The sequence below is a fragment of the Telopea speciosissima genome, chromosome 2, assembly GCF_018873765.1.
Source record: "Telopea speciosissima isolate NSW1024214 ecotype Mountain lineage chromosome 2, Tspe_v1, whole genome shotgun sequence".
Lineage (NCBI taxonomy): Eukaryota > Viridiplantae > Streptophyta > Magnoliopsida > Proteales > Proteaceae > Telopea > Telopea speciosissima.
In genome coordinates, this window is record NC_057917.1 from 25956628 (window position 1) to 25983405 (window position 26778).

At 41.8% G+C, this 26778-nt stretch overlaps 1 protein-coding gene across 1 annotated transcript; it reads right to left on the bottom strand.

Moving 5' to 3' along the window:
* Positions 1-706: 706 nt before the first annotated feature.
* LOC122649502 (uncharacterized protein YnbD-like) lies at positions 707-26778 on the bottom strand. The gene is made up of 2 exons (XM_043842684.1): positions 26126-26778; positions 707-1124 (listed from the first exon to the last, which is right to left on the bottom strand). The coding sequence occupies exons 1-2, from the start codon at positions 26670-26672 to the stop codon at positions 883-885; spliced, it is 789 nt and encodes a 262-aa protein (XP_043698619.1). The 5' UTR covers positions 26673-26778; the 3' UTR covers positions 707-882.

Sequence of the window (26778 nt, forward strand, 5' to 3'; positions counted from 1 at the left end):
TCACAACTAAAATAAACACAATATAATAGTTGAATCCTAAATCACCTATTACAGCTCAAAAGATTATCATAAAACACATCAATGTATCAATAGCATGTATCTCATCAATCATAAAAAGTAAAATATCATCTGTAATAGAACCACGAAAATCCCTCAAAATATTAGCCATAACAAGAAAATGTATATATTATTCACCATACAGCTCGTGAAATCCACCAAGTCATAAGAAGAAATGACATCAATTATTCACATCAATGGTACCCGTCTCTGAAGCATATGTAAAAGGAGTACTCTCGATGTTTTATAGTTGACTAAGACTGCTACTATAAGATGGTGTTTAATATTACTAGAGTCAAGTACTGATCCAATCACAAGTTCTCTATCAGGCAATCCCACTTCATCTTCAACTCCAACTCTATAATCATTTTCATCCACTAGAATCTGAACAAGTTTATCTAACTTAATAGCTTCTCAACTTCCTATGATTTTATTTTCATAACATGAACTAACAATACAACGCACCAGAGGTTGGGGGGGGGTGGGGGGGGGTGGGGCGGGGGAGATTTGATGGTGGCAAGTTCAGCTAGAGTAAGTAAATATAGCAGGTATTTATGGTGCTCGAACCAATGTTTGTTTGGATGGATCTCTTGATCCTAACCAGCAGATCCATTCCCTGAGCCACAATATAAAAGGTGAAATTATAAGCAGATAAATTTTGGACACCATTGAATCATTGAGCTCAGCTCCTAGGGCCTCCTCAGCATCTCAGGCTAGGCATTTTGATCTTAATCAACTCATTAACACCAAAATTTATCAGGCAATCGCGAATGAATTTGGCTCTGTAGACCCACAAAGACCCCAAAAATATCAGCTGCATCAGTCTCATGACTTGAATTGTGAACTTCCTGAAGCATCAGAGAGAATTGCAGAACTGACACCTGATTCTACATTCCTTTTAGGAAAGAACCGATGTTTTGACCATTCTTCTAGGCTTTTGCAATGTAGGGCATTCATGCGAATCCAAGGCCTTTTTTCTCGGATGATCTTCTCGGCATTTTTCCAGTCTTCAGCCACACCAATCGCAACTAGGAGAGCACATGTCACTGCAACACTTCTCCCATGACCTAGACAACATTTGAATAGAGTTAACCAACAACAAATGATAAGATTCTAGACCTCTGAGTACATAATGAACAGAACAACAATGTAGGAAGGCCAAACACTACAGGAACATAACATTGCAAACTACAAAACATTTCAACATGGTTAAATGTAACTTGAGACAAAAACAATTTGATTAGTTCTCTCTTGAAATAGGAAATCGTTAAGATATATACCCCACCCTAACTCCCACCCCAACACAATCCCCCCCCCCCCCACCCTGGCAAGGTCCCCAGGTGAAGGCAGCATAGGATTCAATCCCAAAACCTGGCTACAACCAGCCACAGCCCCTCACCAGCAGGCTGCTGGCACATTTTGAAGAAAAATTCTTTATATTAAAGCATTACACGATTTCCCAGGAAGCATCAAGAGTTTGAGAGTTGGTACTCTTGAATCTTTCATCAGCAGTTATTCCTCTCACTTGAAAGCAGGAATGTACATGAATGGCCGAAAATTCAGATATGTCCAAAATATGTATTAAACCATTTGGATATTTACCCAGATACCTGGATATAAGATAATGAATTCAGATATTAAAACATCCTCGCCAGTAAATCTGCTCCAACTACAATTCAAAAATGGGAGAGGGATGAGCTTGCTGGCAGTATATATTGGTATCTTATACACTAGCACTTTATTGACTATTGGATTATGTGGGAGGCCTCTCAGCCTTTCATTGCCACTGCCTTGCATCACCCACGATCCAATGCTGCTACGTGGCGTCTCCCCCTCCCCTCTGGCTTTCCCTCTCCCTCTCCGGCTCCGACTCCCACTCCCCCTCTCCCTCTTTCCCTCCTCACCCCGGCACACCAGCAGCAGCCCTAGCCCCCACCTCTCTCTCTCTCTCTCTCTCTCTCTACACATATCATGTATATCAGTAGCAGAATCAATTATTTCCTCCAGAAGCCAAATGGATTACGAACTGCATAAAAAAGAATCGAATCTTCTTGGCTGCTTTGGCATTGTAGTTTGACCTTACTGTAATCAACATCCAACTAGTCGAGATGTTCTTTTCCACAAACCAACTCAACGCCATCAACAAACCCACCTCACACAACAGAGTTTTCTTCTTCCTCTTATTTAGAAAAAAAAAAAAAAAAAAAGATTCATTAACCATTTGTAAGCTGTAACGGCATATTTTCCCCCTCCCCTTCCATTCACGATGTAACTGAATGGATAAATGTCGGGATTATTTTGTATGAGATTTACTATTAGGAAGGAGGAGGGGATTAAATGAATATATGTGTTTAAGGATGCCAAGTTAATGAGGTCAGAACTCAGACCTCTTTGATCAATTCTGGAACTTTTTGGAAATCAGAGGCATATTGACTATTGAATGTGAGTTTTTTAATCTTCTCAGGCACTTTGGACAATTTTCAGAATCTCAAGCTTCATTCCTTTGTTCAAAGGTGCGAACTTTTTCCGTTTCTAGTCTGTAATCCAAATTCCGCAGCTATCGGCCTTTATACCTGGATTTATTTATTGGTTAATTCGTTTAATAGTGAAGATGGTGGAGAGAAGCCTGCTTTGGCCAGTGGGGTTCAGGGTTTGGGTGCTGGGTTGCCTGATTTGAGAAATAAGAAGAAAGGGAAGCAAAAGGTATCCTAGGAATTTCATGTTTCAGAGGTGCTTGAGAAGCTGAGGGAACAGACTCGGGAGGCTCTGTGGGAGTTAGAGTAAGCAATGGCGAAGGCCGGTGTTGGTGATTTGGGGAATGATAAAATGATGGAGGATTTTGTTATGCAGTTTGACTAGCTTTCTGGGTCTTAAATTTCCTTGAATTCTGAATTGGGGTCGTACTGGGTTCACTGGAGAGCATTGGGATGTTGTGGGGCAGAGTGGGGGTGGGGAGGAAGAACAGAGGGTAGGATTTTCATAAACAAGAAAAAAACAGAGAACAATATTGCAATCTGAGTGATGCAGGAGGGTTGGGGGAGAGGAGAGAGAGGGCGGGCAGAGAGACCGGCCGGGAGAGATGGGAAGAGGGGGAGATAACGGGGCAGAGAGAAAAAGAGGAGCTAGTGGCTTGCAGCAGGGAACGGTGAGGGAGAGGAGGGAGAGACGGTGTAGCGGTTGTGGAGAAAATGAGTTTACAACAACTAACTGATTTAATGGTTGAGATGCAAATAGAGGGATCCAATGATCAATAAATGCTAACAGCATATTTACTTACACGGTGCTAGTGTGTACATCATTTTCCTTTCAAAAATATAAGCAACTATGTAATTTTGTAAATAATATATGCTGAAGTATATCGAGCTCATAGGGGATTAGGGTAATCTCGATTAGAATATTCCAATATTCTAATCGAGATTTCCCTCCTATGCGTCTCTTCTCTTTGTGGTTTATAATTAGGATTGCCTAGTCCTAGTTTATATTTTCTGTTTAGTTCTTATTGTAACTAGGACTTCTTTAGTTTCTATTTTCCTATTGTAACTAGGATTCCTATTAGGAATCCTCCTTCGGTTGTAATCTGGTGCATATAAATAAAGGCAGTGTGAGGGAGGCTGTCATGTTCGATCAGTCTGTTGACAGTTCTCCACTCTTCTTCCCCCTTCATCTCTTCCTTCCTTTTCTTCTCGGTTCTGGTTCTTCAGGGTTTATTCAGTCACATGGTATCAGGACTCAACCATTAGTTGGTTATTGCCCTGCGATTCTGGTTTGAAGGTTTTTCAAGGTTCTCTTAAAGGGGTGCAACACCCTATGCTGCATACTACTACATTTTTAACCCTAGATGAAGTTTTCAATCCAAAACTAGGGTTCTACTGCTTACCAAAAGTGCAAGATCGATTGGAGATCATCAAGTGCAAGCTGTGGTTCTTCTTGAAGACCATTACCACTCTTATTTCTGATCCAGTCAGTGGATTATTATTGAAGACTGAAGATGCAATCTACTCAGGTGATTCAAAGTAATTTATTTTTATCTGCAATGCCCTAGTTAGGGTATTATATCACGATCTCTCCAATCGATCCAATAATCTGTTCAGGTTTTTGGGATCTGATTCCCCCTCTTCCAAAACGCACTCGGTCTATCTATTCCGCTGGTTCTTGGGGTTGGCAAACCCTAGATTTGATTATTGTTGAGATTTGGGTTTTAAACCCTAAATTGCGGATTGTGCTACTGCTGCTACTACTTTTGGGTTGTTTTAAACCCTTATCCAGTACTATTTAAGAGCCGATTAACTTACTGCTGCTGCTACTACTTGTGATTGATCAGTTCTCCTATTGGCTGATCCTAAACCACCAACGGACAATGTCTAAGTTCAGATCACTAATATTAAACTCTCCAGAGTTACAATCTATCTCTTATGGACTTAGGTAGTGCAAGCATACATCCATGCCAAAGGAAAACTGAAATACATTCCGGTGTTTCATGTCACATGACTGGTAAGTCAAGTTTATTCTCTTCCATAAATTATGTTCAAACCTCTTCCAATGTTATCCTTGCTAATGGATCTTCTACTCAGGTAGCTGGTCATGAAACTGTTCCCCAACATCCTCCATGACCTTCTCTTATGTTTTTCATGTTCCTAAATTACCTTTAATTCTTTTATCTGTTAGTCAACTTACTAAATCTCTTAATTGTTCTATAACCTTCTATCATTCTTACTGTGTATTCCAAGACCTTCAGACAAGGAAGATGATTGGTAGAGGGCTTGAGCGCGATGGGCTGTATTACCTATATGGCACGGGACCTTCTGCTGCTGCTACATCTACTACCATACCATCTCCCATGCAATGGCATTTACGTCTTGGTCACCCGCCTCAACTAAAGCTCTAGTTAATGGTTCCTAGTTGCAGATCTACATCTCGTCTTGAGTGTGAAGCCTGTGAACTGGGAAAACATCAGCGTACCTCCTTCCCTGCCTGTATTGCACCTAAAAGTTCTTCATTGTTTTCTTTAGTACATTCTAAAAATTGGGGTCTGTGTCGAGTCCGTTTATTTTGTTAGTTTTGTGGATGACTACTTCCGTTCCACTTGGGTTTACCTATTGAACGACAAATCACAGATCTCAATTTCTTACTGTCTTAAAAAAAGTTTTATCAAGAAATAAAAAATCAGTTTGGTATGTGCATTAAAACATTTCGCTCTGATAATGCACTTGAGTACACTCAAATTGAGATCTCTGATTTTTGTCTCACTCATGGTCTAATTCACCAAACCAGTTGTTCATACACTCCACAACAAAATGGGGTAACCGAACGCAAGAATAGACACTTATTGGAGGTAACCTAGTCTATTATCCTCCACATGAATGTCCTCAAATGTTTTTGGTGTGATTTAAATCTTTACTGCCTGTTACCTTATTAATCGTATGCCATCGTCTATTTTAAATAACAAAATTCCTTTTTTCATTCTTTACCCTGATAATTCTTTGTTTGCTTCCCCACCACGAGTCTTTGGCTGCATGTGCTTCGTTCATAGGCTCCAACCTACTATTGATAAGTTATCTCCTCTGTCTATTACATGTATTTTTCTTGGTTACTCTAGAACACAGAAAGGGTATAAATGTTTTGACCTGGTTTCTACTACCCAGTTTATTACTGCGAACGTCACATTTTTTTGAAAATACTCCTTATTTTCCTCTTAGTTCTTCTCTACTGTCTACTGTGAATAATGAAGATCTTTTAGGTCCACCCCTACCAGTTATCATACCCATCCCATCACCTAAACCAGTTCAGGTCTATCGCCGACGCAACCCACCTAACCTACCATCCACCACTACTACTGTTCCAGACTCCGCTGTACCTGCCGCATTACCCTCTGCTCCCAATATTCCAGCAATGCCATCCACTACTGCAGATGCCGCTCTTCTATCCAGTCAATCTGATCCTGATGTTGAAGGCTCCATCGACTTACCAGTCGTTTTTCATAAAGGTACTCACTCCTATACTAAAAGTCCCACAAATCCTTAATTGTTTATCCTATTGAGCAGTATGTCCCAATTTCTCATCTTCCATCCCACTATCACCCACTTGCTTCTGCTTTATCTACTAATTTTGTTCCTAAAACCCACCATGAGGCTTTTTCTCACCTTGGCTGGAAGGCCACAATGGACACAAAGATGGATGCTTTATTATCTAGAAACACTTGAACTCCGGTTCCTTTACCTACTGCGAAGGATCTTGTCAAATGTCGATAGGTTTATACTATCACATACAATCTGGATGGCTCTATTGAGCGGCTGATGTAGATTGGATGTCTAAAACCAGACACATGTGTAGGGTGTGTAGGGTAGGTGTTAGGGATTTCCCCTACACCAGCACTAAATCGTGGGATTAGGTTTAGAGTTTATTTAATTTTTACTTAGTCTTTTATTTGAGTTCTATTTGGAATTTTAATTCTAATTAAGATTTAGCTTTGAATCCTAGTTCTACTTTGAGTCCTAGTTTAAGTTTGATTTTATTTTCTGTGTCCAGCCCATAGTTGTTACGGCGTCTAGGTGACCCAAGGCGGTGGAGAGGGGTCAAAATCAAGGAGACACCAACTAGGTGACCAAGGCGTCCGCCTATGCAATGCCTTGACAACTATTTATAGCCATTGTGGCTATAAATATCATTGTAATTGCTCAGTTGAGCCCACGATGGATTTAAATACAAAGATTGTTTTGAGTATTGCTGAATCATGAGATAGCTACTTAATTTCCATCCCCCTTCTGCCGAATTCTTCAACAACCCGCAACTCTGCCCTACACGATCTCTTGAAGCCACTTTCTAGTTGCTGGACATTCTCTGCAACAGTTCCAGGACATCTTCAACTATTCAGTTGTTGTTCAAGAAGTTCTTCAACCAAAGGTAATTTGAATCATTCTGAATCTCACGCTTTTTCTAATCCAATAAATCACCAAAATGGATCTTTCACTCACATTTTTTCCACCAAGAATGTTTTATGAAACTCTTTGACCCCTGAATTTGGAGTATCCTACTTTCACGCAATTCACAGGGTTTAACAAGCAATCGATATTTCACGATCAAAGGTGTAGTACTGCTTGTAGTAGCGGTCCTTCTATATCGTATTAACAATCGAAATACGGTCGAAAGAAAAAATCTCTATTTGATGGGGCTTCTAGCTTTCCCCCATCTCTAGACATTATCCACAAACCCTAGAACCTCCACAGACCAAACCAGCCATCAAAATCCACCCAAACTTGGACCAAATTTCCCTCACACCTAGTGGGAAACTCAATCTTGGTTATAGCCCCAACAAACAACCCTAAAATCTAGATTCCATCATTATTCTTTTTCCAGAAACCCAAAAACCTAACCCTAAATTGCTGCAATTCAATTTCAGCACACTTTCTTCCAGCACACTTTCTCCCTATTAAAACTTAACGTAACCTTCACTGTTAGATTCCCCTACATCAACTTAGCCTAACCCTACATCAAACCCTAGGTTCCATTAATCCCTAACCCTAGTTTAACCAAAAATCCCAATTTTGACCTACATGATTTACCAGTTCATAGCAGATCTTGGTTATTGGCTCCTAGTTGGATTATCTACCAATCTAGGACTAAATTAGCGGTTTAAGGCCAAATTGGTTGCTAAAGGCTATACTCAAACTAATGATGTTGATTATTTTGAAACTTTCTCTCCTATAGCCCGCTTGAATTTTGTTCTTATTCTTATTTCTCTGGCTGTCAACTTGGAGTGGTTCTTGTATTAGATGGATATCAAAAAATGTTTTTTTCTATGGTGGACCTTCAAGAGGAGGTTTATATGGAGCACCCTCCAAGGTATGTTGCTCAGGGAGAGAATTCCACCAAAGTATGCAAGCTTTGTAAGGCAATCTATGGGTTAAAACAATCTCCAAGAGCATGGTTTGATAAGTTCAGCTCCATTGTCACTCAGTTTAGGTTCTCACAATATTATTCTGACCATTCCGTCTTCGTTAGTCGCCAGAGTTTAAAGGTGGTTGCGATGGTAGTCTATGTGGTTGATATTATTATATCTGGTAATGATGCTTCTGATATTGCTCAATTTAAATCATATCTTCATCAACATTTTCAGACGAAAGACTTGGGTGTTCTCAAGTATTTCCTTGTTATTGAAGTTTTACAAAGCAAAAAAGGTGTTAGCTTATCTCAAAGGAATTATGTCCTTGACCTTCTGTCTGAAACTGGAATGCTTGCTTCCAAATCAACAAATAGTCCCATGGATCCCCATCAAAAGCTTGGGTCCAGTGAGAGTGAGGATTATACAGATGCACATCGGTATAGAAGATTGGTTGGGAAACTCATTTACCTTACTATTGCTCGACCAGATATATCCTTTGTCGTTGGAGTTATTAGTCATTATATGCAAACACCAAAGAAATTTCACTGGGATGTTGATTGCCGTGTGTTACGATCATAGTACTAAAACTCGCGAAATTTCGGTCGAGATATCGAATATTTCGAGTATCTCGACCTGTCCGAAACGAAACGCAAGTCCGATATGAAAAAATGCAATATTTCGAATATTTCGGAAATTTCGGTCATCTCGTTTCGAAAATTTCAGAAATCTCGGTCATTTTTGGCATTTTACACCCACAGAAAAATACCATATTTCAATGAAATTTCGGTATCTCGGAAATTTCGGTCAAACCGAAACACCGAAACGAAACGAGATTTAGTGCCATGGTTACGATATCTAAAAGGTGCTCTTGGCAATGGTCTCATTTATCGACCCAATCGGAATGTCAATCTGATTGGATTTTCTTATGCTGATTAGACTAGTGATGATGATGATAGATGTTCCACTACTAGTTACTGTACCTTTGTGGGTGGTAATTTACTCACGTAGAAAAGCAAGAAACAAACTACTATTGCTAGATCTAGTGCTGAGGCTGAGTATCGGGCAATGACACATACTACAACTAAGTTGATGTGTATAAAATTGTTACTTCAGGAGTTGGGATTTCCTATCACTCAACCTATAAAGATGTTCATGAAAATCAAGCTGCTATTTATATTGCAAGCAATCCAGTGTTTCATGAGAGGACGCAGCAAGTTGATTGTCACTTTGTTCGGGATGTTGTTATGAAGAAGTTGGTTTCTACTCCATTTGTTTCAATTACCAATCAACTTAGCGATATGTTTACCAAGCCGCTATTTGGACCTGCTTTTCGTAGGAGTTGTTCCAAGCTGGGTCTAGGTGATTTGTACACTCTAGCTTGAGGGGGAGTGTTGAAGTATATCGAGCTCATAGGGAATTAGGGTAATCTCAATTAGAATATTCCAATATTCTAATCGAGATTCCCTCCTACATGTCTCTTCTCTTTGTGGTTTATAATAAGGATTGCCTAGTCCTAGTTTCTATTTTATGTTTAGTTACTATTGTAACAAGGATTCCTTTAGTTTCTATTTTCCTATTGTAACTAGGATTCCTAATATGATTAGGAATCCTCCCTTGGTTGTAATCTGGTGCATATAAATAAAGGCATTGTGAGGAAGGCTGTCAATTTCGATCAGTCTCTTGACGGTCCTCCACTCTGCTTCCCCCATCATCTCTTCTCTTCCTCTTCTTCTCGGTTCTGGTTCTTCAGACTTTATTCAGTCACAATATACAACATATATGTTCTATTCATTTAGAATTTTGTGTCATTCTTTCGTCAAGTATGAAAAATTAATTGAATTCAAATTCAGAAACATAAATGAAAGGAAGCTCTATAAAGACAAGCAGAAAGCCCAAAAGGAATTAGGTCGAGATCACAAGGGTAGTCTTTCGGCGGGGGGGGGGGGGGGGAAGGAGGGAAAAAGAATACACTAAAATATAAAGGTCAGATGTAGACCTAGATAGAGTGGATTTGCAGAACACTGTTTGAATAGCTGGTGTAGTAGGTATATGGCCTTGTTGAGTGCAGTTCTAAAATTGCCATTTTACACTTGAACAGTGCAGGGCATGTTATCCCTTTGGTGCTCAAGATTGGTTGATGTAGCCTAGGTGAAATAAGTCTCACTTAGGACCAGGTTGTGTAATAGGTTGGCCGAATGGGCATATTAGGGTGATTAGGGTAAAAATTAGGGTTAGGAATTGGAGATTGAGTTAGGGTTTTATTAGGTAATGGTATGCAGGTTTTTAGGGGTCTATTGGTATAGGTTTTACTTAGGCTTGAATAGGAAATAAGGTTTCAGAATTATTAGGGTTAGGGTTTTGGGTTTTGGGAATGAAGGGAATAAAGGGATCTAGGGTTTCTAAGGGGAGACAGGCCAAGAGCTTCTGGCCGAGTGTCACAGAGGTAGGGAAAAGGGTTCGGTTGAAGTTTGTGATGATATGGTTGGCTGGTTAGGGCTGGGCAGAGTTTAGGAGTTTTAGGGTTTAAGGGAGAACTAGGGTTTTGCAGGAAAATAGTTGCAGGTTAGGGTTCAGCAAAGGAAGATAGTAAATCAGATGTCACTTACTGGTTGCAGGCCTGAGATTGCAGAAACAGCAGCGGCTGGATGATTCGAATAGACCTCCTAACCTTCACAGTGCAAGGAGTCGCAGGAAACCCACCCTTCACCACCTTGAGTCCACAAGGATGCAAGCTCACAGAGGAGTACAGGCAGCAGCTCGATTGCAGCAGTCTCAGATCTGAAAACAGAGAATTTTTAATGCAGAAAAGTTGTGGGGGAGCCTCCCACGAATTATCTATTTATAATAATAAAAGGTGGCCAAAGGCCTTACACAAATATGACTTGGAATCCTAGTTCCAAGTCCTAAAACCAGTCCTAATCAGACTAGGACTAGTGACAACTAATCTGAAATCTAATTACAACTGAATCACTTGTATTCTACTAGGAATACAAGTTTCACAAATAAAAAAAAGAACAACCTATCCCTCTAAAATCGTGGAGGGGATACTAAGCACACTTAGGTAACTAAAAAGACTGTTTTACCCCTACTTAAGAAGAAAAACAAATTACAGAATAATAAAAGGCTCCAACGAAAATAAGAAAACAGCCACTTCATGGCTTCGGCTTCTTCTTCCTAGTGCTTGGATCTGCATCAGTTCTCCCCGGCTTAGAAACATTCATCTCCGATGAATGGGTGAATGCCATGTAGCGGTCATATAACTCCGGATCAAGCCTCTTGAAATCATCAGCATGTATCCAAGTGCTGTCCTGACGGGGGCGACCTTTCCACTTGACAAGGAAAGAGTGGTAACCTGCTCCTTGACGAGTCGTCTTGTGCATATCATCTAGAACGTCTTCAATCACATCTGCCGGAGGTGGCTTCAGTTGGGGCAGCTGCAACATGTGCTCTGAATCGCCATCATCTGAATGATGCCCCGTGTACAAGTATAGGTCAGCCACGTTGAAAACATTGCTTATGCCCATATCATCAGGCAACTCTAGAACATAAGCATTAGGTCTAATACGTTTCAGCACCTTGTATGGACCCATCTTCTTTGGATGGAGCTTACGGTTGACACCCGGTTGGTGTCTCTCTGGATTCACCCATACCATGACCATGTCTCCGGGCTTGAACTCAACGAACCGGTGATGCTTGTCGGCAGTGGACTTGTAGTGATCATAACTGAGTGCAATTTTGCGGCAAACATCTGCATGCACTTCGGTGATATGGCGGATGAATTCATCGGCTTCAACACTTACCCGAGCTTGAGGGGGTAAGGGAATGAGATCAACCGGCCGGCGGGGTTGTATCCCAAGGAGAATCTCGAAAGGAGTACGACTGGTGGTCCTGTTCACGGAGCTGTTGTATGCAAACTCAGCAATGTCAAGGATAGAGGGCCAAGTCTTCTCATAATCTCGGACCAAACACCGCAGCAAATTACCAAGGCTCCTGTTGACTACCTCTGTCTGTCCATCAGTCTGGGGATGGAATGCAGTAGAGAACAAAAGCTTGGTGTTTGTCTTCAGCTATAGAGTCTTCCAGAAATAACTCATAAACTTCACATCACGATCGGATACGATGGTACTGGGTAACCCATGAATGCGCACAATCTCCTTGAAGAATAGCTTGGCAATGTGGGAAGCATCAAGTGTTCTTCGACAAGGAATAAAGTGAAGCCATCTTGGTGGATCTGTCAACCACCACCATGATGGAGTCAAATCTTTCATTAGTAGGGGGAAGACCAAGTACGAAATCCATACTGAGATCAACCCATGGCTGGTGAGGGATCGGTAATAGCGAATAGAGGCCAGTGTTTTGCTTGGTACCTTTAGCTAGCTGGCAAACTCGGCACTGCTTGATTACATGCTCTACATCCTTGGCCAAGTGAGGCCAAGAGTACCAATCAGTCACCTGTAAGATGGTTTTATCTTTCCCAAAGTGTCCTCCTAAACCTCCTCCATGTAACTCCCGGATAATGTGGTGTCGTAAGGACGAATCGGGAATGCACAGCCGGGTTCCTAAGAACAAGTAACCATCATGTAATGAGTACTTAGGGTGCTGTCCACCCTGCTTCAAATCAGCATATAGGACTTGAAAGTCCTTGTCACTAGCATACTCGTCTCTGATCTGCTCGATGCTAAGTGCATGGGCTGAGAAAGTGTTCAAGGTCAGGACTTTTCTACTCAGTGCATCAACCATTGTATTTTCCTTTCCTGACTTGTATTTGAGGGCAAAGTTGAAATCCTGTAAATATGTAACCCATTTAGCATGCCTGGTGCTAATGGACTTCTGTGAGTGGAGGTGCTTGAGTGCCTCATGGTCAGTGTACAGGACGAACTCTTTGCCAATAAGGTAGTGTCTCCAATGCCGCAAGACCTGAACAACAGCATAAAGCTCTATATCATAAGTAGAGTACCGAGTCTTGGCATCATTGAGTTTCTCACTGTAGAATGCAATAGGGTGCCCATTCTGCATAAGAACTCCACCAAGACCAACATGGGAAGCATCAGTAGCAACTTCGAAAATATGGTCAAAGTTGGGCAGGCGTAGCACCGGAGCTTCAGTCATCTTCTTCTTAATCACTTGGAAGGCCTTTTGAGCGGCTGCTGTCCATGCAAACAGACCCTTATTCTGTTTGGTGCATTCAGTTATGGGTGCCATGATGGCACTGAAATTGCGAATGAATCACCTGTAAAAAGAAGCCGAATAGTGGAAGCTTCGCACTTTAGTAAATGTCTTCGGAGTAGGCCATTCAATAACGCTTCGGACCTTTTCCGGATCAGCTTCAACACCCTTTGAAGAAATTATAAAACCAAGGAAAACCTTGGGCAGCATGAAGGAACATTTCTTTAAATTGATAAACAACTTCTCTTGCCGGAGTACTCTGAGAACTTGTTTCAAGTGGTCTATGCGCTCATCTGGGTCTTTACTGTACACCAAAATATCATCAAAATAAACAACAAGAAATTTACCGATGAAGGGACGAAGTACCTGGGTCATGACTCTCATGAAGGTGCTAGGTGCATTCGTCAGGCCAAAGGGCATGACCTTCCACTCGAATAATCCATCTTTGGTCTTGAAGGCTGTCTTCCATCTGTCTCCAGGCTGGATGCGAATTTGATGGTATCCACTACGAAGGTCAATCTTGGAGAAGATCTTAGAACCGGACAACATGTCTAGCATGTCATCAAGCCTAGGAATTGGGAACCTATACTTGATGGTGATCTTGTTGATAGCTCGGCTGTCCACACACTTGCGCCACGAACCATCCTTCTTCGGTGTCAACAAGGCTGGAACAGCACAAGGGCTTGGCTTTCTTCAATAAATCCCTTCTTGAGAAGCTCTCCAACTTGTTTATTAAGCTCTTCATGCTCAGAGGGGCTCATCCTGTAGGCGGGCAGATTTAGTAACATAGCACCAGGTACTAAGTCGATGGCATGTTGAATGTCTCTGAGTGGAGGTAGCTCATTGGGCAGTTCTTTGGGTACCACATCTGAAAAATCCTGCAATAATTCCTTGATGGGTTGTGTAAACTTCTGTTCGGATGGGGCAGCAACCTCTTGAGTCACCAAGGCAAGAACCAGACCTGTATCATGGCTGGTTTGTTCAAATTCCCTTTGCGGAACAGCTAGCAATTTATTTTCAGATTCTGTCCCCTTTTGATTAGTGCGCATGACACGACATTTCCCTATTTCTGCAGGCAAATTAAGTGGGTACCACCTGATTTCTTCTCCTTTATGTTGAAATACACACAGTTTTTTTCTTCCTAGGAGAGCAACGTCATTGTCATAAAGCCATGGTCTCCCTAGTAGAACATCAGTCATTCTCATCGGAATGATATCACACCAAATTTCCTCTGAATATTTTTGGGCTTGTAAAGGAACATAGCATCGCTTGTTCACATCAAGCTTATTCCATTCAATAAGGAGACTTTGTAAGGCATCGAGTGCTTCTCAAATTTCAGATTCGCCTTCTTCACAAGATCTTCAGACACAACATTAACGCAGCTACCACTATCAACAATTATCTGGGCAGTGCGGTCACCTGCTCTCAAGCGGGTATAGAAGATGCAACTACGTCGCCAATCTTCACCTTTAGATTCAGCACTCAATATATGTGCTACTACGTGTACACCTCGGGTATCTTCAAGTTCATCAACCAAGTCGTCAAAATAAGCAGCCCCATCATTATCATCATCAGGGGGTAATGCATAAATACCTTGTTCATCCACAGCTTTGATACCAATTTGATGTAGCCTAGGTGAAATAAGTCTCACTTAGGACCAGGTTGTGTAATAGGTTGGCCGAATAGGCAGATTAGGGTGATTAGGGTAAAAATTAGGGTTAGGAATTGGAGATTGAGTTAGGGTTTTATTAGGTAATGGTATGCAGGTTTTAGGGGTCTATTGGTATAGGTTTTACTTAGGCTTGAATAGGAAATAAGGTTTCAGAATTATTAGGGTTAGGGTTTTGGGTTTTGGGAATGAAGGGAATAAAGGGATCTAGGGTTCTAAGGGGAGACAGGCCAAGAGCTTCAGGCCGAGTGTCACAGAGGTAGGGAAAAGGGTTCGGTTGAAGTTTGTGATGATATGGTTGGCTGGTTAGTGCTGGGCAGAGTTTAGGAGTTTTAGGGTTTAAGGGAGAACTAGGGTCTTGCAGGAAAATAGTTGCAGGTTAGGGGTTCAGCAAAGGAAAATAGTAAATCAGATGTCACTTACTGGTTGCAGGCCTGAGATTGCAGAAACAGCAGCAGCTTGATGATTCGAATAGACCTCCTGACCTTCACAGTGCAAGGAGTCGCAGGAAACCCACCCTTCACCACCTTGAGTCCACAAGGATGCAAGCTCACAGAGGAGCAGAGGCAGCAGCTTGATTGCAGCAGTCTCAGATCTGAAAACAGAGAATTTTTAATGCAGAAAAGTTGTGGGGGAGCCTCCCACGAATTATCTATTTATAATAATAAAAGGTGGCCAAAGGCCTTATACAAATATGACTTGGAATCCTAGTTCCAAGTCCTAAAACCAGTCCTAATCAGACTAGGACTAGTGACAACTAATCTGAAATCTAATTACAACTGAATCACTTGTATTCTACTAGGTATACAAGTTTCACAAATAAAAAAAAGAACAACCTATCCCTCTAAAATCGTGGAGGGGATACTAAGCACACTTAGGAAACTAAAAAGACTGTTTTACCCCTACTTAAGAAGAAAAACAAATTACAGAAAAATAAAAGGCTCCAACGAAAATAGGAAAACAGCCACTTCATGGCTTCGGCTTCTTCTTCCTAGTGCTTGGATCTGCATCATTGGTAATAGCTATTTGGGCTTCAGGCCAGGCTACATCGCAGTTCTATAATTGTCATTCACACTTGAACAGTTCAGGGCATTTTGATCCCTTTGGTGCTCAAGATTGGTAATAGCTATTTGGGTTTCAGGCCAGGCTACAGCGCAGCTGTGCTAGATGTGAAACTGGCCACTGTTTCCTTCTTGTTGACAAAATCAATCGCACCATGCCATAGTTGTCAAGGTGCCTAGGCGAACCAACGCGAATAAGGGGGTCAGAAACCAAGTCAACACTAACAAGGCGACAAGGCGTCGCCTAGGTGACCAATGCGACACCAGAATTTAAGGCGTGCCAAAGGCACCTGGACGCCTAGGCGATGCCTTGACAACTATGACCATGCTTTCACACGACACACATCCACACTGGACCCAAACTTTGAAATTCATTATCCTATAGTACATGGTCAAAGCAATCAGTTTTTGTGCTGCAAGAGCTAAAGCTAATAAATATGATCCAGGCAATAATCTTACCTCAAAACGATAGTTCCACTTCATGTGGCAAGCTTTCTCCAAACTAAATAAAATCAAGGCCGATATACTCCTCAACATGGATCCATAATCTAAAGGATAAAAGTACCGAGAGGCCAATTAGATGAACATTTAATGATTTGCATATGTGCAAGATATCACCTTGACACTCATCATCAAATTTTCTAAGGTCAATCAAAGCAGAAACCAGAAGCCAGATCACGATATTTAGAAATGTTATTTAAATCTATCGCCTTTCAAAATATGAGAATATTATCAACAAACTGGTGAGTCAAAGACTAAAGGGCCCAGACTACAAATTTTTATTTAGGTATGCCCCATATTTAGTTAGAAGCTAGGTATGGATCGATTCTAGTGAGGAACATGGAGTATTTGCTAAGAAGAGAAGAAGGAAAAAGAAGAGATGAGAGAAAACCGTGGTGTCTAAGTGTTCACCATGTTAGAGTTTGTGTAATAAGGGTACTTTAGGAACTAGATTGCTGTCTAGTTGCCTTATATTGTAATTTTTTCTTTTTTCACCTTTTACCTCCCTAGGGAGGTATGTGTAATTTCCATGAAGTGCTTAAAAAACCATTATAGGGGAGAGGAATCAATTCCTTACTTCCTACGGTTCTCTCATCTCTTCTTCTTCTTTCTTCCTTCTCCTCTCTTCTTCTCTTTTCTTCCCTTCTCAGCTCTTATTCCCTTGTCTCTTGTTTGAATCAACTCATTCTTGATTTCTAACTTGGTACCAAAGCAGGTTTGAGAGTCGACCAAGCTTGCACTGTTTCTTTCTACCACTCTTTGGAACCCTAGAAAAGTAGAGGGCTCCAATAGAGGCTGTATCATGTAAGATAATACTCCTATAAGACTTACTAGAGTTCTTTCATCAACTTCAAGAGCTAATGGAGGAAGATTTAGGGCTGCGAAGGCTAATTGAAGAGCAAGAAGCCCAAAAATGCATTACCGCCAGCCTCCCTCTTCTAATTTGAGTATTTCCTTGTTTAAGCTACCATTTGGACTGTGGTTGGGCTTGCTAGAATCGCCCAGCAGCTATGTTTCAGGCCCATAAAGCTTCGGTTGTTGGAATGGTATGGTTTGGGAGCACAACTCATTCTCCCCAAGCTTCCCAATTACTGCTAGGTTCACCTCTTCTTCTTTGTTTTACCTAAAATACCTTTTGATGTGTTGAATTGTCAAACCCTGCTCTTGATTGGCTGGATTTTTGATTGAACGGCAGGAACACCTGGCCAGGCAACCGGGATCACTGTGGAGCATCACTCCACTCAAGGAGAACAATGAGAATACCTGGAACAGGTTTCCCTATATACCTGTTAGAAGATGGATAGCAGACCCCTACAATTGTGCAGCTCACAGTCTGATGTATGACTTGGATCCCAGGTAATCTCTCTCCTCCTTATAATGGTGGGACCCACCTCTAAAAAAGTGTGTAAAATCCCCTAATGGGCATGCGGGGACAATACCCTGACTTAGGGTCAAACCCTGGCAAGCCCCTTTGAATTTCAGCTTGCTGAAATTCTCTGGGCGATGGCACTGGGCGATGCAGCAAGGCTCAGAGACATCGCCCAGTAGCTGATTTTGATTATTTTTTATTATTTTAATTATGGGGACCACCCAACATGAACATGGGTACCCTCCACTGATAGAGGGGAGTTTGAGGGACCACCTCATACCCCTGGTTCACTGTGGACCCCACCAGTGAGCCCAGAATCAGTCAGAATCAAGTTAAAAATTGATTTTTAAAAAGGGGCCTAAGGACCAAACAGCCCTCAGTTGGTCTTGGGTCTATAAATAGGTTGCCTTGGGCTCATTTAGAGCTCTTGCTATCTACTAAAACCGAGAGGGGAGAAAGAGACGAAAGAGGAGAGACAGAAGAAGGAGAAGAAGGAAGAAGGAAGGGAGAAGAAGGGCTGCTGCCACCATCTACCTAGGCTGGAACCGAGCCCTCCCTGGCTCTGTGCAGGTATAAAATCATCTATAAACACCTGCTGTTCCCATTCCCTCTTTGATTTTTCTGAGTTTATGCTCTCTGGGCAGCCCTGAACAGCTAGGGTTTGCCCAGTATTGGTCCAGATCTGCCATGCAGACCTTGTGCATGGAAGATCTGAGATCTTTATGCATTTTTAATATTCTGTTTTGCTGCTCTTGTGACCGAAACCTCGTTGTGCCCACCTGCACTGCCAGTTGGCCCTATTTGCTCTGTGAGTTGGAACCCTGGGTGCAAGCTAGGGCTGCAGAGATCAAACCCTAGATGATTGCAGCCCTGGACCCTCTTTTGGCATGCTATTCCAGCCCTGCATGTGGCTGAAACCAACTCCCAAGCTTAGCCAAAACCCTAAATATTATTCATCTGGGCTACTTGGGCAGCCACTGTCAGCCTAATGATGGATCTGATGAAGAATCCAATTGGACCATGGTGTAGGCCATCTCAGGGGCTACTAGACCCCCCTGACATGCAAAGGATCCATTTAGAGCCTAACCTTGCAGGCCCCACCTTGGAAACTCAGCCTGCATCGATTCTACAGGCACTGGGCGATGCAGCAACGCCCAGAGCCAACGCCCAGTGAGTGGAAAATCACTGTTTTGGTGGACAGAGCTGGGGGATCTCACCCAATGGCCCCCTAGACACTGTGGGATGTGGGAAAAGACCAAAAAGCCCTTCCCCACATCTTTCCTTAATTGGAAAATATTTTGGAACCCTAGTGGGCCTCGCAGGTACAGAGAGTCCTGCTGTGCTTGGTCCTAAAGCACAGACAAGCTGTGGACAGTACTGTAAGCATATCCTAGCCTAGGGTCAGGTACAACCCTAGAAATGACCATTTTGCCCCTGTGTCACAAACACTGGTTGATGCACCGGGACATGACCTAAAGCCCAGTGCAAGGCCCAGTGACTCCCAATGAACCTAATTGAACCCCGGGTCAACCCATTAAGATTAGGGTAATCCTAGGACTTCTAATGACAAACTGATAACTTAACATGGCAACTTTTGATTTACATCTAGGACTTGATCCTGTGCTCGAGGACAACAACCAGACAACTGCTGAAACTGAATTTGTGACTGAGTACCTAGAGCCAAGTACTGGTGAGTGAATAATACCATCATATGTGTAAATGTAATCATGATCTGATGCCGGCTAATAAGAATTGAATATAATTGTTGTGTTATTTACTTCTATTCAATTACTCAAATCACTGCATAATGACTGTCTGATGATCAACACTGTGAATTCTTCTATGATGATTGTAAATGTTAGACTAGATGCCGTAGTCAGCTTGGAAATGGGGCCTGTGGTAGCCCGTATTATGGGGTACGGTTGACACCGCTTAACTCATACGATGGCGATGCCATATAGGCATGGGGCTAGAATTTCATCACCCATGCCACGCACCCTTGCCAACAGGGGTTAAGGTGTTGGATGCCTGTGGGGGCGACCACCAGAAATGAGAAAAGAGAAACAGAAATGAATAGAACACCGTAATGGTGCACATGGGCTATAAGCCAGAAAAGAAAAGAAAGAAAGAAATGGATTGTCCCACGGGTTAATTTCAGAGGGCTGGTCGGGCTGACCTTGGTGAACGAATGCGGGAGCTGACTGGTCCTCTCCGACAACTCAATGGGTGCATCGCGGGAAGGGGTTAAAAGCCCGCACTAGGGATACATGTATTGGGGATTGTAATGGCATAGACCCGACTTAGTTGTAATGGTAGGTGGCTAATAATAAAATCTGGACTTGCATATCATGTAGGATCATATGAATTATGGATTGTGATTGCATGTGCATGCATGATTGATGTAATTTTCTCACGAGCTCAGTGGGGCTCATACTCTATTGTACAATGTTTTTCTTAGATGATTTTGAAGGTGGATGCCGCTGTGGCATGGTGGGCCATCTCGAGGAGGAGACTTTTGGTTGTTACGATGATTTTTGTGTGGACCCTGACGGAGGTCATACCAATCCTGCGCACATTTTCGGTGGTTGTTGATGAAGACCATTGAAGTGTGTTTGTGACAGCTTTTTGACTTGGGGACTCCTTTTGGGTTATTTGGAGTTATCCCCGTTCTGACTTGGTCATTGTAGTTTTACTTTTCTTTCTTTTTTGGAGTTGAGTATTGTCTCCCTGTATATGTCTTTGTATGTAGTACTGTACTTATCAGCTTTGTTTCTTTGTTTTCTTTGTGTGTGGGTTGATGGGAAATGTAAAACTTTTATATGTATATATTATCACTGTTTCCCCGTATCGCTATGCTTCCTTTTATTATTGAACTGTAGGTTTATCTGCTGCACTCTGATCTTGCCTATGGTAAAGAGATGGTTGTGGTTCCATGATCGTAAGCACTGCTTCTAGATCCGTGGGATTGGCGGATTGCCTTTATGCAATTCGGGTCGCCTACCCAATCCTCCTAGGGGGTGGTTTGGGGTGTGACATGAATGGTTGCTATTGGTTAACGATTTATATTATATGGGACTTATTGGTTGCTATGGAATAAGATTATGTTGTGAGAAATGCATTTGACCTGATTTCTCTCCAGGGAACTGTGGTTTGTTTGCTTGCTGATTTTTTTTTGGGTAGAGCATACTCCCCAGTTAATTGTTGTGTTGTTGAAATGGTTGTGGAATGCCTCATCAGGCTGTTTGAGTTGTTATGAGATGTTGTTACCCTTCGGAGGGTTTGTTTCTTCCTCACATTTGGAGCTTGTTTGTCCTTGCTGGAATTTTTTTCGAAGTTGGACTATGTATGGGTTGAGTGTGATCTCCGTCATTTGATTTGGATATTGTTTTTTTGAAGTGGGCCCGCTTGGTGTTTGTGACGCATGTTGTTTAAACTCCTCTAGTGGTTGTGTGACGAGGCTATACTTTCAAGAATGTCGTGGTGCTGAATTTGTTTGAGATGTTTCCCTTCTTTGGTTGCTGGACTATGTTCACAAATGTTTGAAAAACTTCTTCGGGTTGAGAATATACTCCCCATTTGCCTTTGGGTATTAACCCCATCTTGTAAGTGTGTTTCTTCAGCCTGTCTAGATCAGTGAATCAACAGCGGTTATTTGGAGAAGTCTTACCTGAGACGAACTATCTCTTTTTGGGTAGAGTGTGTACTCCTCGTTGGATTTGGGTATCATCCCCACTTTTTCGTGTATTCCTACATTATGTCTATTATTGGAGGAAGAGAACTGGTTCAACACCAAGGAAATGACGATTCAGCTGTGACCACTGTGGGAAATCTAGACATACTAGAGAGCGATGTTGGATACTATATGGTTGTCCCCCTAGTATGCAAGGCAAAAGGAGAGGGGGAGCCCGAGTCAACACTTTGATGACTGAGGTTGCCCCTATGGGATCTCCATCTGGACTACAGACCGACATCAGATCTCTCACTTAGGATGATATTTCCGCATTTCGTAGGGTTTTGTCATATCTGGATCGCGCAACTTCTACACCTGCAGTGCCAAATTCTTCAACTTCCACTTTACAGGCTCTACATCTGCTCCTTCCACTACCTCTACGTGGGTTATTGACTCTGATGGCATAAACCATATGACTGGTATGTCTCAGTGTTATGATTCCTACACCATATGTTCGGGCAAGGATAAGGTTAGAATTGTTGATGGATCCCGTTCTTCTATTTCTAGTAAGGGTACTGTTCGAGTCACTTCTTCTATTCTCTTGACTCTGTTCTTCATGTCCCAATCCATAATGTTGTTGTTACTTCGACCCCACACATAGGGCTGAGCAGTAGGGAAAACAAGTGTGTGGGACTCAAGAAGAGTCCTTTCTCCTCACGTCCACTGCCAATAATCGTCTTTGTCACCAAATCTTGAAAAAGACAATAAGAAGGAAAGAAGGTGACACAACAATTCAAGGATTTGGTTAGATGACTTACAAATAATAGGTTAGTAGCAAAGTTAGCGACATGAAGGATAGAGTCAAGAGAAATAGAAGAAGTGACCTGAACACTACCCTTACTAGAATTAGACAAAAGGGAACCATCGGCAACTCTAAACCTTATCCCTACCCGAGCAAATAGAATAGGAATCATAACAACGAGACATACCAGTCATGTAGTCGGTGGCACCAGAGTCAATGACCCAAGAGGGAGCAGTGGTAGGTGCAGATGTAGAGACCTGCAAGGATGAGGCCGAAGAGTCTGACTCTGCAGGAGTAGTAATATTGTGGCCTAGTCGAGATATCATCCTCTTTAGTGCTGCAACATACTCCCTAGTAAGGGGGTCACGATCGGCATGTAGTCCAGGTGACATAGTCTCAATTGTCACAATGTGAGCTCTAGCTCCCCCCTCTCTTACCACCACACATACCGGTGAAACCACCACGCTTACCAGGGAGTTGTCCATGAAGTACCCAGCATCTTTCTTTGGTGTGCCCCAGTTTCCCACAATGATCACATTTAATTCTTTCTCTATCATCTCCACGGGGTAGCCCTTAGCCTCTCCCCCCACCACGCCAATCTCTGTGAGGACTAGAAGCAAGAGCAGATCACTCTAGGGATGCTGCAATGTCCATGGATACTCTTCTAGTCTCCTTACTCTATAAGTAACTAGTCACTTCATCTACGGATGGAAGAGGTGACCGCCCTAAAATTTGGAGTCGGATTAACTCAAATTCTGGATTAAACCCACCAAGTAAAATAAGAACATGTTCCTTCTCAAGTGTCTTATACACCTTTGCCTCATCCTCAAGTTTGGACAACTGGAGGTCCCTATTGCGGTCATACTCCTCACAGAGACCAATGACAGTATTGTAGTATTCAGAAATACTTTGGTCACCTTGCTTCATATTGATGACTTTTTGAAGAATTTAATAGACCTTTGCTGAGTTACCCACTCGATCAAATGTCTTAGAGACACTGTCCCAAATCTCCTTTGTAGTCTCCTTTCTCATAAATCTTCTACTTATCTCAGGTGTCATGGAGAAAATCAACCAAGTCATGACAGTGGAGTTTTCAATCTCCCATTTCAAATATGTTGGATTAGTCGTCGTAGGGGCTTTAATAGAACCATTATTGTAATTCAATTTCCCCCTACTTCGTAGAGAACACTTCACAAAGTGAGCCCAATCCAAATAGTTGGTATTATCCAACTTCACAAGGGATATTTGGGTATTGGGGTTATCAAATAGAGTCATACTGGGGTGTGTACCACCCAAACTACTAGCCGAAGCTTCCACAGGTCCACTAACCTCAAACACAGACATGATATGCACACACTTAACAAACCATTGTGATATCTTATGCAAATGAGGAGTAGTCTCTACCCAAAGAAACAAACCAGCAAGCAAATGAACAACAGTTACTTGAAGATAGCTAAGTCAAAGACACCTTTTGCACCTTAGCTTCACTCCATAACAACCAATAATACTCAAATAATAAGATTCTTCAACCAACACCAGCTATTACACACACCACAAATCATTTTAGATGAAACAGAGGAGCTAACCAGAACCTGGCAGTACCTGTGAGACTGTAAGAGAATGGGCTATGCTCCCATACCAATGATACCATTTCCTTTCACCAACCGAGCCTCTAGGGGCTTGAAGGAGAACCTCTGGGCGATTGTAACAAGGGCCTTATTGCAAATGATGGTGTGTTGAGACAGAATCGAAAGCAAGAAGGAAAGAGCTGACGGTAATGCTTCTGGAACTTCTAGGGCTTCATTCAACTTCTACAGCCCCCAAACTCTCTCCATTAGGTCTTGTTTTGGAGAATAGAACTCCATTGAATCTTCTATGTGTACTATCTTACATAGTATGGCCTCTAGTAGAACCCTCTACCTTTCTAGGGTTTCAAAGAGAGGTGTAGAGAAAAAAAATGAGCTTGGTCGACCCTCAAACCAGCTTTGAAACCAAGCTAGAAGCTAGGTCGATTCTAGTGAGGAACAGGGTGTATTAGCTAAGAAGAGATGAGAGAAAAACGTGGTGTCTAAGTGTTCACCACCTCTCACCTATATTGTTCCATTAATAACTTTCTTGGAATTACATATGCCTCCCTGGGGAGGTAAAAGGTAAAAATTACAAGTAAATATGACTTACAATAAACCAGTGACTAAAGTACCCCTATTACATAAACTCTAACATATTTCCCCACCCCCAACCCCCCCCCCCCCCTTTCAAAAAAAAAATGGTTTAAATTCCAGTGGTAAATGAAGTGGGAAAAGGAGTGAGAGGTTGAAAGATAGATAGAGATGCATCTCCTCCCTCTCTTCACAGAATTTATTCCTACAGAAAACATTGTAAATAAACTTCTAGCGAAAGAATTAATTCCTCCTCCACATTCTATGAGGAACTCACAGCAATCCTCACCCCCCCCCCCACTGAACTCAAATTTAATCTAATCCCAACCACTGACTGTTTATTGCACAAATGCTGTTAGCATTTAGTTCAAAGTTCATATTTTCTGCTTAATCATAAGCGCTCATGTCTATTCACCCCATCACTTTTAGCTTCCCCATTGTCCAAATACCTTCAACCTGCACCGTATCGCTCCTCGCTGTTGCAACTATTGCTTTCCCGTTTCACACTACCAAACCTGCTCATCCAATTTTGCCACTTCTGGTAACCTGTTGACACTACCTCAAAATTCCCATCCCGCAAAGAATTCGTATCTGATTCTATCCTTTCCTGTCTTCCACTCATCCATACCCATATCGACATCTCAGCTACACTCATTTTATGTATGTGTTGTTTCTGGTTCATAAATCTCTCTAAGGCATGCCTGTTTTTTGGCCACCTTATAATAATTACACCTTCAAAATTATTAGTAATTTCCAGATTATTTGTCTAAGCATTTGAACCAGATAAAATCCTCCTCCTTTATCCAGGCAAGGGAACAGGGGCACAAAATCAACTTGATGAAGTTCCAGCACCATCTACCCATGAGTCCAAATATCCAGCTACTTAAACTTCAACCAAAAATTTGCTTATTTAACACAAACCCCTTGAAATATACAAAGCATCTGAAGACTTCAGTGCTAGTGCTGATTAGCCAAAAAAAAAAAAAAAAACAACTTTAGGGAAGTGACAATACTTGTGGAGATTTAACTTATGCCTAGTACTTCTTGCCTGAAGTATTCAAGCTATTCTGATAGACATGCACCTAACATTTTTCTTTGCGATAAAACAGAAGAATGTATAAAAGGTATGACAAATTCTTGAATAAGCTCAGTAGCCATCTTCATATGATGCTCATTAACACAAGACAATGTTGAACAAAATCTAGATAATTCAGCCCCGAAATGCTTTGTGGGCAAGCCCACATACACCCCTAGATGAACCATGCACCAGAGGGAACTAATGAAATAGAACAACATTTATTTCACCATGGACAGATGTAATAAAGAATGAAGAAACAACAACCACATCATGAATCAAAACTTTTTCAGTACGTTGCACTTGATAAGACAAACTTCCAGCAGAGAAGGGCACATGTCTTGCCAAACTTGGGAGAAAATCAGAGGGATCTAGGCTCAAAGGAAAAGAATTAAGATTTGGCAACAAACTGTTCGTCAGACCAGCTTTAAGATGACATAAGAGGCCTAGTATCATGGATTATAAATGTCATAGCTAATTGGTAAAGATTTAATTTTAATTTGACCTCCTTTCAAAATTATAGAATTACAAATAAAACGTAACGAAGATACTCTTTAGATATACAATATCACTAGAACTGCATAAGCAGAGGTAAGAGAACCTAAGTATTGTACTTTTAATGTCAACTGTGAACAAGATTATATTTTTGTAAAACAAAATAGCAAATTAATCAAGTGGAATCCACTTGCACAATTTGATTGAGAGAGAGAGCTGTACCATAAGCACAGTGAATGAAGATCGGTCTTTTCTGATCTCTCTTTTTACAAGCCCACCGAACTGCAGATTCAATTTCAGAGGGTTGAGGGGACCTCGTATCCCAAGTTGGAACACAAAGATAAGCATTCTGTGAGATTGCTGTAATTCTCGGGAGCTCACAAGTGCAATCAATAATGGCAGGATCACCGGGAGGCAAGTTATCCAATGAAGAAGGCCATCCTCCGACGTATAAACCCTCACAAATTTCACTATAAGGAGGTTCCCTACTCCGCATTCTCCTTAAAAGCGAGAAGAATCGAGCAAAATACAAATATGGGCCAAACAAAATGATCGACCAAACGGGGAAACTCCCGTCAGATCTCTTCCCCAAGAGTATGGGGAGATTGATGGCTGGGTGAGAAGCAATAGAGACCAACATAGCGACTAAAGAAGCATATAAGAAGGGAATTGACAACAAGATGAAACCAATAGCTCTGAGATAAGCAAATACCAACAATAGACAAGTTGCCTTCATCCCTATCAATATGGAGATACCAAGACCCATCATATTCGCCTCTTCTTCTTCTTCTTCTTCTTCTGGTGAGTATGGAACTCTGAAATATGGTTTATCGGATGTCAAACAAGAAGCAAGGAATGTTTGTTTTCCCCTACTC

What these genes read in the sequence shown, in the direction of transcription:
- LOC122649502 (XM_043842684.1), bottom strand. Translation starts at nt 26,672, where the DNA reads ATGATGGGTCTTGGTATCTCCATATTGATAGGGATGAAGGCAACTTGT. An exon ending in CTTCATTCACTGTGCTTATG is followed by an intron (nt 1,125 to 26,125) that starts GTACAGCTCTCT and finishes AATGTTGTCTAG; the next exon opens with GTCATGGGAGAAGTGTTGCA.